At 45.2% G+C, this 12500-nt stretch overlaps 1 protein-coding gene across 1 annotated transcript in view; it reads right to left on the bottom strand.

Moving 5' to 3' along the window:
- Positions 1-12500, bottom strand: part of lrp1ba (low density lipoprotein receptor-related protein 1Ba) — a 228376-nt gene that overhangs the window by 155240 nt on the left and 60636 nt on the right. Inside the window, exons 12-15 of the mRNA XM_035520966.1 lie at positions 11718-11898; positions 7849-8068; positions 7245-7434; positions 649-777 (exon numbers count right to left, since the gene is read on the bottom strand). Of these exons, the coding sequence (XP_035376859.1) occupies positions 649-777; positions 7245-7434; positions 7849-8068; positions 11718-11898 (720 nt within the window). The remainder of the gene's footprint in view (positions 1-648; positions 778-7244; positions 7435-7848; positions 8069-11717; positions 11899-12500) is intronic.

Here is a 12500-nt window from a genome sequence, read left to right on the forward strand (position 1 = left end):
TGCATATATACTTTCAAATATGTACAGGCACACAGTCAGCCCAGGTGAATAGAGGCATTAGGTTCAGTCCAGGAATCGAGAATCAATAGATTTATTCAACTTTGAATAAACATATCTGATCTGCTGTCATATTCCTATTGATCAGCCCAGATATTGATTAGGCTGCGGATGGTAGCGGTAACCTTGCTGTCGGTATTGATCAGCACTAACACGTAGTCTCCTTACCACACACACACACACACACACACACACACACACACACACACACTAATCCAAACCCCAACCTGGTCAATAAACTCACCTATTAACCCCTTAGTCCTCATTCCAACACAGCCGTCTCATTTTTCCTAATCCCAGTCATAAATTCAACTCTTAATCCTGACATTTCCTTCCCGGTACTTGACAGTGCCAACTCTCTCAACTTCTGTGCTCGCATACAAAATGTTTCTCCAAATTATGCATTGCATATGTCATACCCAATGCTTCAAAAAAAAATTACGTGGCAAATTACGTTTTAAAATAAAAGGCCTGTAAACAATGCATCAATTTAACATAATTAACAACAATGTATTAATAATAACATAGTCACGTGACTTTTGTATGTAGGTCGGCATGGCTGTGGGGGTGGGACGTGTGCGGCTTACTTACGTGAGCAGGTGAGGTTGTCTTTCAGCAGGTGCTGACTGTCTGCACACGCACACACACGGCCCCCGGGCACAGCCAGACAAAGAGCGGACCCATCACAGCTGCCGTGCTGCACCCAGCACGCGTTGCTACCTGGCAAAGTGTAGTGTGTGTGTGTGTGTGTGTGTGTGTGTGTGTGTGTGTGCGAAAGAGAGAGAGAGTGAGAAAGAGAGAGAGAGACATTTTAAACCAATCAGAATAAGGTGGGTGATTTCCATCACCACACGTCAGCACACAGTCTAAAATGCTACAGCTTGATTTGCTAAGACTCACTAGTGACTCACTGGATGGGTCACAGAGCGGAGGTGACTCACACCAAACATGACAGAGGACCCAGAAAAGGTGCCATGTTAAAAAAAGACCATCGCGGTGACACAAGTCAGCACTCCCATCTTGGAGTCTGGCAGGACGTACGGAAGATCCGTAATCACCACACGATCGGACAATTAGCGAAAAACACCCATTTCCGATATTCGCTCATCGGTTTGCATCCAGCACCTTCTCCAGCAAGCCCTTTGCCTTGTGCAAGCGCCGTGAAGGTAAGGTGTGAGAGGATTGCAGATCAACGTGTGAGGGCTTCTTTTTTTTTTGGCACAGAGAGACTCTGCAGACATTTGCATGCAGTTGAATATCAGCGGGATACTGGAACACCTGGAACCTCGGCCTAGCTGAAACGGCTCTGAGCGGCTGTAGCTGCACCCCGTGGGAATTTCCCAGTTTATCTGGGAAAGATCTGTATTATAATAAAAGCAAACCGTTTCCCCAAACAATGGAGTCGCGATATGCTTTCCAAACAAAAACAAATTAAAGCCGAAATCATAAATTGTTTAAAACATAAATCATATTTCAGTTAAAAGAAAAACAAACAAAAAAATAATATATATTCATATTTGGTTCTTAAATTGAGCTTGTAAAGAATACTGCTAAAAAGGTTTTCCATAACATATTAACATTGACTCCACAAAGGGCAAACCTCAGGCCTTTATGTTTAATATATGAACAGAAAAATGAAACTGTTTTACAGTTTTACATATCTGCGTGGCCAAGCACTGAGATGACATGAAACCCTTTTGCTACTGGTTAGTACGGTGAACATTATACTGGTCAGACAGTAAGGGCCAGTTCCACCCCATATGTAATGCCCAATCCAGATAAGGGAATTCATTATAAACATACTGGTGTGGATAAGGTATGATGGATGGAGCTGATCTCAGGTCAGCCTCGGACCACTGGCCTACCCATGCAGTGAGGTTAATGAGAATAAACTAGAAAAGACCACCGAAAAAACTGGACATTGAGTAAATAATGGCCATTGATATACTTTCCCAGGCAGCAGGCTAAAGGATGTGGTGAGTTTAGCAGGCCAAAAAAGGAATTGATTTCAAAACACAGGCTTCTGATTATAGCTTCATAAATAATGAAAAGCTGAATAATAGAGTAACACACTGTCCCTTTTTCTGCATCTCTCACTCACTCTCTCTCTCTCTTTCTCTTTCTCTCTCTCTCTCTCTCTCTCTCTCTCACTCTCTTTCTCTCTCCCCCTCCCTCGTGCTTGGGCGGTTTCACTCCCTGTTTCTCTGACTATAATAGCATTGAATTACATCAACTCACACGGCATAAAGAAGTCGATTTTTATACTAACGGATCTATATTTCATTGTCCGAGCTGGAGGTAATGGAATCAAGATGAGAGGAACGGAAGGCACTTCGCACGGATTTGTCTCATGTCCTCTCCTGTTCAGCAGAGGGGACCGCGAGACAAAGGCGAGACACACCAAGACATATGGTCCTTCATTCCTTAATTAAGCGTGGTTTGGATCTCAAACGGGGGGAGGCTGCACACAGGGGCGGACAGTCTGGCGGGGCGTCTGGATGTTGTTCGGCGCGCTGGAGGATGAGGCTCGCCCGAAGGTCCGGGCGCCCGGGGCGAGGCTGCCACGAGGTGCCGCGGCTCTCCAAGTCAATGTCAAGTCGGTCTAATGGCACGTCTGCAGAATCCTGGCCATGGAGGAGTTGGCCTTTGCTCGTGTTTAAGAAAAGGCACAAATTGCCGGTGGGGGGGGGGTTGGGGGTTGGTGCGTCGCTTGCGTAGTCATAAACGCAGGTCGGCGTGCGCGTGCGTTTTGTCAGAAAGAGAGGGGTCTTGGAGCAGCGAAGGGGCAGAGCCAGCGCCGCGCCCTCCTGCCCACGACGGGAGCGCCTTTTCTCGAAGACTCCAGTGCGACGCAAACAACACGTCTTGGCCGCGGCGTTAACACGAGCGAGCAAGGCTTACTGCCGTGGAATCGAAGCCAACGGATGTGGCGTAGGCATGGCGAGACGTGACTGAAGCCTTATGCTGAGAACAAAGAGCTGAACACCCATAATCCTCTACTACAGCACTGCACACACTGGTGACCTAGAACACGTTTAAGACAAAATATGAAAACACCCTGGTTGATTGATAGTAAAACAATGAGGTTTACTCCTGTGGCTGGTCCCAAGGACTAATGCAACTGCACAGTAAATGCCAAAACAACATAACAATCTCAATCATACTTTGGACCACACTGTGAATATCCAGCATTCAGACTCCTTTCCATAAATTCTCTCGCGTGATTACATCACAGCCAAAGCCAAGCTTCACTTTTCATCCCATTGTCTGCTCACACCGCCGCTGTGCGCACTGTGCGCCTCAGGAACAGAAATACAACAAATAAATAATAAAGAATGTTTTTTGCAACATATTTTGTCGGCGACTGGCCTTGTGTTTAGCGCTGGGTGAAGCTTGTGTCCTAATCTCACATTTGAACACAGACTTTTAAACAGCGAGAAACGCAGCCTGAGGAGTCAGTGAAAGCGTGCTCAGCCCTCTGGGTAACTGCTCTCTCTCTCTCTCTCTCTCTCTCTCTCTCTCTCTCTCTCTCTCTCTCTCTCTCTCTCTCTCTCTCGTTCTCAGCTCTCTTCAGCTACGATTCCCATCTGCTCTCTTCCGGACCATTCCGGATCATTCCGGACCCTTCTGGCCTGTTTCAAACCTTCTGGACTGTTCCAGAACATTCTGGTGCCTTCAAAAGAGTTCCAGAGCACTCGGTATCGTTCCAGACCATTGAGGAGCTGATGGCCATTAGCATTAAGCATTAGTGACGGGGAGCGTCTGTGGTGAAGGCTGTGCAGTGTGACTACCTCAGCATGAGCCAACATGGAGAGTAGCCATGATCAAAGAGAGAGACACACACACACACACACACACACACACACACACACACACACACACACAACTGTAGTGAGCACCTCACACAAATACACATAAACACAAACAGAATGTGATCACCTCATACAAATTTCCATCACACCAAGTAGCCCACACGCACGCACAAACACACACGAGCAGCTCATGCAACACAGGCTCTCACTCACATGCACACACACACAGATCACAAGCATCTCACATCCTTGCAGCTAAACCGAGACCTACTGTAACCGAGCTCAACTCTGACAGGTCATACAAGGCCCCCTGCGAAGCTTAACGAAACGCCACTGCTATTGGTGCAGCCTGGACATCTGAAAGCTATTAATGTGAATATCTACCCCTAGATGGAACAAGCTGTTCTACAATTTTAGATGTGCCCCAACAAAAGGTAGATTAAAAACATGTGTTTTCTCACTCATTACTGCACACGTCTTTTCTTTCTGTTTAATTCTTAATTCCTGACTCTGGATCTTACTGCCACCTTCAACACAGTTTGTTATAACACCTTGCTTTGTCGACTTGAAAACTTGTTTGGCGTCAGCGATACTTCATTTATGTGGGTTAAATATCTCCCTGACAGGTAAAGGTTTGTCTGTAAGGTAAAGTCTCACATGGTGTTCCTCAGGGCTCAGTTCTTGGCCCCACTACTCTTTATAATTCGCGTGCACTCTTTTGGTAACATTATCAGAAAGGTCTCCAGTTCCACTGTTATGCAAGTGATGCATAACATGCACACTGTGCCTGGCTCAGAGTGCATGCTGCTCGAGGTGATTGCTGCTCGAGGTGATTGCCTGGCTGGCAAAATACTGGATGGTTGAGAACTTTTTTTAAACTAACCAATGAATAATCTCAGGCGATACTAAACTAACCGATGAGTAATCTCAGGTGATACTAAACTAACTGATGAGTAATCCCAGGCGATACTAAACTAACCGATGAGTAATCCCAGGCGATACTAAACTAACCGATGAGTAATCCCAGGTGATACTAAACTAACCAATGAATAATCTCAGGCGATACTAAACTAACCGATGAGTAATCTCAGGTGATACTAAACTAACCGATGAGTAATCCCAGGTGATACTAAACTAACCAATGAATAATCTCAGGCGATACTAAACTAACCGATGAGTAATCTCAGGTGATACTAAACTAACTGATGAGTAATCCCAGGCGATACTAAACTAACCGATGAGTAATCCTAGGTGATACTAAACTAACCGATGAGTAATCTCAGGCGATACTAAACTAACTGATGAGTAATCCCAGGCGATACTAAACTAACCGATGAGTAATCTCTAATGAGGCGATACTAAAGGCGATACTTTCTTAAGGGTGGCTCGCCCAGGTTTGTGATCTTATATTCATTTTAGAACCCCCACTATCACTTGACTGCCACATGGTGCTAAGACTGCATCCTTTCATTTTAAGAGCATGTCTAGATCCCCCCCGGGCTTCCAAAGCCGTGGTATGCGCAGAGCACCAGACAACGGGAACACGTAACTCCTACACTCAAACTGGATACCTGTTCACGTCTGTATCCAATATAAAGTTCTTGTCCTGGTGTTTATGTGCTTACATACTCAGGCTACCTATCTCCTGGTCCTACCCTCCATCACGCATACACACCTTCACGTACACGCCGGTCTTCTGATAGCCACATACTCCCTGGTCCTTCTTCCGGGCTCTGCGCCGTGGGATAGTTTAGTGTAGGACCCTCCTCACCTACATGCTTGTACTCTCCCATGTCACAGAGCACCTGAAAACCTGCTTTCGCAATTGTGTAATTATTGCAGCATTGTGTCACTTTATCTACTTTGCGTCGAATTTTTATTTTATTACACAAAATTATGTATTTTACTGCAGTAATAATTTGAGTATTATTATTCATTTCATTTTTTTAAATATAATTCTTTCACATTCATATTTCACAGTCACGACCAATAACCTTGGGTAAGAAAATGTTAGTATTATATCCTTTTTTGTGTCGATATGTCCCCCATTCTGACTTGTTTCTTTGTTATCTTTTCACGTCACATCTTTTCACGAAACGTGCATTCTTGTCTTTCAAGAGCACTCTGAATTACATACACCTACTTAATGTTTCACATGAGTAAACTTTGCTATTTCCTTGCCTTTGTTAATATGTTCAGTTTCTACAACAATCAATTCAGCAGTTACTCTATATATATATATATATATATATATATATATATATATATATATATATATATATATATATATATATATATATATATATATATATTTTAAATATATGTATTTCAAAAGAACTCAACAATGCTGTCATTAAATTACTCTCGCATGTTCTGTGCGGGGTATTTGGAACCTGCATATGGTAAGTCCATTTTAACCTCCATGTGACAATTTGCCTGCATTTTTAATAGCTAAGTAGATATTAGCACATGAACATTAATAACACAATGGCCATGTGACCTTAAAAAATAAGTCAAGGCCATGAAAAATGAAAGTGGATCAGGAGATCTGGGAGATATCATAGTATAGTTTGATGAATAAAGTTCCAAAAAAATAAAGTAATAAACCTCCAGAGGCTGTGACAACACAATGGCAAACATAGAAAATCCTTTTTGTTCAATATCACATCTAAGCACTCCGACTGCGAGACGTTCCAAACAGCAGAAGATGGTGGGGAGGGTGGTTATATGCATAAAGCTTTATTACAAACCACGCATAACAGAAGAAAGGGCCAGTAGCAGAGTGTGTAATAATCTATATGATCTCAGAGTCTCTGTAAGGTCACCACAACAAATGAGTCCGGATTCGATGCAATAGGCCATTACATCAGCATAGAGTCCCACACGGGGACCAAACACGTTTGCAGCAAATTCCACCATATTGAGCCCTCAGGCCTGAGAGTTATTACTCTCAGTCAATAAAGATCATGAAAAACAGCTTGGCACAGGAAACTTTACGGTTAAAATTATCATCAGTGATTTTGGCTCAGGAAACGCGCCGTGCTAACCGCACGCTTGGTATCCGGATTAAAGTTCAGGTCCCTGTGATGTTAGCTTCTGCAGAATGCCCGGAGCGAAATTCACACCAGCTCGCACGCAAGATGGTCCAATTACTGCATGATGCACATGCAAGGAAAGTTCACCTTTTTCTCTCTCTCGGCAATTTGACTTCCCGCTGACAATCCAGTAGGGTATGCAATGCATTATAATTACAGCATAGCGTGCTACACTAAACAGATTAATTAAAAACTTTCAGTGAGATTATGACAAATTGTCTGCAGTGTTGGTGCTTTTGACTTTTTTGCTGAGTGCGTCCCCAGATGGCGGGGCGTTTACCTTTCTGTTTCTGTGGATTGTACACCTGGAGTCCGAAAAGGGGCGGGCTCTCCCGTCTTAGAAGTGTGACATCGCCGGAAAGCATATCCAGCTGGAAAATGGAGGCGTTCATGTAATCTGTCCAGAAAATGTAATTCCCGTGCTGTGAAATCCCAAACGGATGATTCAGCTCCTTCCCGTCGTACACCACCTTACACAACAGGACACGTGAACACAAGTTTGAAGTTAGAATACTGGATTAAACAGCCGAGTTAGCAGACAGTAGTGAATGATCAAGTGGTTTCGAGTACCAGTCTTGGGGACCCCTTACTCTGCACATTTTCGCATGTTCCCTAGTATTACACGCCTCGCTAAAGTCCACAGCTAATTACTGAGCCCTGCGTGAGCTGGCTCAGGACAGCTGTGTTAGAGCGGGGGGTGGTGGGTGCAGGATTGTGTAGGGCAGGGGCTCCTCACAACTCCAGCAAGAATTTGCATGGAAAAAAAAACAGCATAAGTTGAATAATATGAATAAATCTTAAATGCAAATTTGTTTTCTTTCGGTTCTCTGCGTTTCTGACGCACTACTCGGCTCACGTGTCAGGAGGCGCACGCAGATGCTCACAGTCCGGCCGGTGCCGTTGAGGTGGATCTTCTCGATGTGGTCGTAGTAGGCGTCGCACCAATACATGGTGTTGCCGGGCAGGTCCAGGGTCAGACCGTTGGGCCAGAGGACGCTGGAGGAGACGAAGGACCCGCGGTGGGATCCGTCCATCCAAGCCTTCTCGATTATCCCCCTGCTGTCGTTCACCTCATCCTCCTCCCAGTCTGTCCAGTACATCCAGCTACGGGTCAGAGGAGGAAGTTCATCCATTCATTCATTCTAACATGGCCATTCACTCACCCTGTTAGATTTAATAGGGCTTTGTCCGATGTCTGGGTCGAGTCGGGTCGGGCCCTCTGCCCAGCGACAAACTACAAGCATGTAAGCGCTGGTCTCAATTCCCGTGAATATCACGGCCCGAGTCTAGACGTGGTCGTGGCGAAGTGGATTTTGCAAAATATACGAATAATTAACGTGATCTACATTTAGGTTCCTGCTTATGGTTTTGTAAAGAGAAGACTACGATTAAGAGAGTGGTGTAACATTTCCCAGTGTAAGCAAATCTTTCCGGCTGTTTGCTATTCCGGTTATGTGCTTTCTGTAAAGAAAGCTTGCCCACAGTACAAAGCTTGGGTCAACAGAGCAAGGATGAAGATGCGTTTGTGTTAGTAAGCCTCAGTCCCACCTGGAATGCCTGCCTTTGCGCGTTTTCTTTCACCTTCTAATTGCAGAGGACATGGCAGAGCCAAACAGGAGCAAGAGAGCAGAGACGATGCCCAGGAAAATAATCCCACATTATGTATTTGAACATTTTATGCCCTGGCAAATTCTAAAACCTCATAAGATAATTTAGGGCACTCGTATACTTAGGTGAAAAATATGTAACTGATCGGCCATTTGAGCCAAGTGAGGAGCAAACAGGACTGCAATATCTAAAAGAAAAGTTACCAGAAGAAGAAGATAATGAATAGCTCCGGAATAAATAGTCTAGACTGAACAAAAATGAACTGTAGGCATGTATGAGACCAGTGTTATTCCGATAGTGTCACACTTTAAAAGACTGTACAAACATATTTTAAACAAATTTGAAGGGACTTTTTGGTCCTCGTCTGTGTCAGAATGCTCCCTTCAGACTATCAAATTTTTACACAAACATAATAATCACATTCTTAGTCTCTCTCTCTCTCTCTCTCTCTCTCTCTCTCTCTCTCTCTCTCTCTCTCTCTCTCTCGTACGATACACACAAACAAACAAACACACAATCCCTCTCCCTCCCTGAATGACCTATTGAATAATTTACCAGTGGCTGTTTTTGAATGACAGCAGCTGCTGTGAAACTACAGATGGAGAGAGAGAGCAAAGGTGAGCTGCACATAAAGTCAGAACCACCAATCCATCATCTCACCACAACACCTCTGACAGGAAGTGACATGAAAGGGTGGCGGAGGGGTCGGAGAGGGCGGGACAAGGCAGGAGCAGGAAAAAGACAGAAAACTCAGACAGAAAAAAAGAACACGATGCCTAGAGAAAGCTGTGGCCCCTAGCACCTGAGGAGCACACTAGCACCTGAGGAGCTCTCTAGCACCTGAGGAGCACCCTAGCACCTGAGGAGCTCTCTAGCACCTGAGGAGCACCCTAGCACCTGAGGAGCTCTCTAGCACCTGAGGAGCACCCTAGCACCTGAGGAGCTCTCTAGCACCTGAGGAGCACCCTAGCACCTGAGGAGCACCCTAGCACCTGAGGAGTACCCTAGCACCTGAGGAGTCCAGGCTGCTCTCTCTCTCTCTCACGCACACACACACACACACACACACACACACACACACACACACACACACACACACAATCACATGCACATCTCAAAGCCTCCAAGTCATTGTATCATACAAACATGCAGGTTAGAAGGTGATACAGTAATAGCTTTTTGAGGTCATAGGGTAGACCACACTAGGGGCAGTTATGGGTGGAGTTTTGACAAAGGTACACCCTGTACGTTTACATGCATGGAATGGCTGGTAAAGGTCAGGGGTGGATATATGGGTAGTTTATGTATAGGGTGTAGTTGATTAAGGTTAGAGGTAGGCATGGGGTAGTTTATGTACAGGGTGTAGTTGATTAAGGTTATGGGTAGGTAAGGGGTAGTTTATGTACTGGGTGTAGTTGATTAAGGTCAGGGGTAGGTATAGGGGTAGTTTATGTGCAGGGTGTAACTGATTAAGGTTAGAGGTAGGTATGGGGTAGTTTAAGTACAGGATGTAGTTAATTAAGGTCAGGGGTCCGTATAGGGGTAGTTTATGTAGTTTATGTACAGAGTGTAGTTGATTAAGGTCAGGGGTAGGTACGGGGTAGTTTATGTACAGGATGTAGTTGATTAAGGTTATGGGTAGGTAAGGGGTAGTTTATGTACTGGGTGTAGTTGATTAAGGTCAGGGGTAGGTATAGGGGTAGTTTAAGTACAGGATGTAGTTAATTAAGGTCAGGGGTCCGTATAGGGGTAGTTTATGTAGTTTATGTACAGGATGTAGTTAATTAAGGTCAGGGGTCCATATAGGGGTAGTTTATGTAGTTTATGTACAGGGTGTAGTTGATTAAGGTCAGGGGTCGGTATAGGGGTAGTTTAATCTGCACCACTAGAAATCTGCACTAGAACCTCTCGTGTTTGTACCAGCACAGAAACTGCCGTACTTTAAATAATTCCACCGCTTCTGCAAACAGAACGTGACAGAGCTCTCACAGAGTGGCCATGCTCGTCTCCTCAAAGGAATACATACAGCTGTGACTCACAGTCCTGCTGGTGCAAGCTGAACTGCTCATTTGTTCACATGCAGACGTTTTAATTTGTGATTAGCATCCCGATTCGCGTGGCATATTTAGTAGCCGCTAAGTTATATTTACTCTTCTGCTGGCATCTCCCCCTGTTCTGTAAACACCCCTAAACTGCTCCAGGATCAGTCGCTGTGTGTTTTTCGCGGGCGGACCATGGCGCCTGCGTGCAGGGAGATGACGCGGCATCTGCATTACAGACCTGTTCCTGCTAAGAGCGGGTCCTGCTAAGAGCACGCGCCTTACATGCAAGTCAGGTCCCACCGCGCGGATCGTTCCGAATAATGACATGGAACTGGTGATTAGCAGCCGGCTGCCTGCGATCAGGAAGCACCGGCTATCTCTGCTGCTCTGTCTGAACTCCAGGTCCGAGACAGCCTCCTGCAGCTCAGTATAAAGAAACTCGTCAATGCGTGGAATGGCCATGACCTTTTGTTTACACTTAAACTGCTTCCACAGTGCAGTCTGGTAGTGCCAGGACTAGCCTGTCTCCTCATAGATCACACCGCTCTCAAAGGTCTCTACACTCTCTCCTTCCATTGGCTGATGGACCACGCTGTAGAACCATCATCATCATCATCATCATCATCATCATCATCATCATCATTATTGTGATCAGTGGAATGGTAAACTGCATTTACTTTGACGTCTTTTTTGCTTTGCTTCTACATGACACTCAAGGAACCTTCCTGAACATTTGGGCATGAACTCAACTCACACCGTTAAATGGGTCGGATTCGTTTGCCAAAAAAGCAACCAAACAAACAAAAGCATTCTAATGTTTTCACAGACAATGTATTTAAAAACATTACGCATTACGTTTATGCCTTAAAAATAATAAACTATCGCTAAAACACTTTACTCGCTAATACTAATTCACCCGTGCGCCTTTAAGACTTTGAGTGGAGGAACACGTCACTCTGAGACAAACGCTCGGGAGAAAAACCCTAGACATGCGGCGTTCAGCATGTCTGCGGGCGGATTTGCTCGCGGGCCCGAAGCGTGCAAAATCCCCACTTGGTGTCATGAAAGGCTGCCTTTCGCACGTAGGGAATCGGAAGTTTTACCCGCCGGGGGGGTCAACGGCGATGGCTCGGGGGTGAGACATGTCACCCTGTATCAGAGTCTTCCGGCTCTCCGCTGCCCCTTCCAGATGTGCCACGCTGATCGCCTTCCTGTGGCCATCGCTCGACCAGTACAGGTTGTTACCCAGCCAATCCACTGCCAGCCCCTCCACGTTATCTAAATCTAGAGAGAGAGAGCGAGAGAGAAAGGGGAAAAGTGCAAATGTGATAGAAACAAACCAAAACCACAGAGGGAGTAGAAGAAAGTGAGGATGCGTGAGAGAAAAAGAGCAGGTCTAGCTCCTGACAGCTTAATTCATCCTTGTCCTCTGCTCGTCCTCTTCCCCAAAAAATAAACACCAGCGTCTAGCCCAGCAAGCGTTTCCCTTATGCCCACGTTAGCATGTCATGGATCTCCACACAAATACCTCAGCGAGCGCAGGCCCGCGCGAGGAAATGTAATCAGAACAGCCAACAACTGACAGGCAGGATAATGTGTAAAGTATAACATTAGGCCTGCTCGCAGCAGAAATGATTTCCCACAGTTTTCAATGTGAAAACAATGCAAGGATAATGTCAATGTAAATAAATAAAAAGTTTTCTTTTTATTTTTGGTACAGTGGTACAGAGTTTCAGTAGACTGTATTTTGTTGAAGAAAGCACCCTGAGCTCACCAAGATGGCGGAGAATTCAGGGGCAGACGCTTTCATAACAAACTTTCAGTGGCAAGCAAATACAGCAACGAGGTGTTCACGGGCCGTCGGGCTTTGTATTTAAAACAAAAAC

The sequence above is a fragment of the Electrophorus electricus genome, chromosome 21 (assembly GCF_013358815.1).
Source record: "Electrophorus electricus isolate fEleEle1 chromosome 21, fEleEle1.pri, whole genome shotgun sequence".
Classification (NCBI taxonomy): Eukaryota; Metazoa; Chordata; class Actinopteri; order Gymnotiformes; family Gymnotidae; genus Electrophorus; species Electrophorus electricus.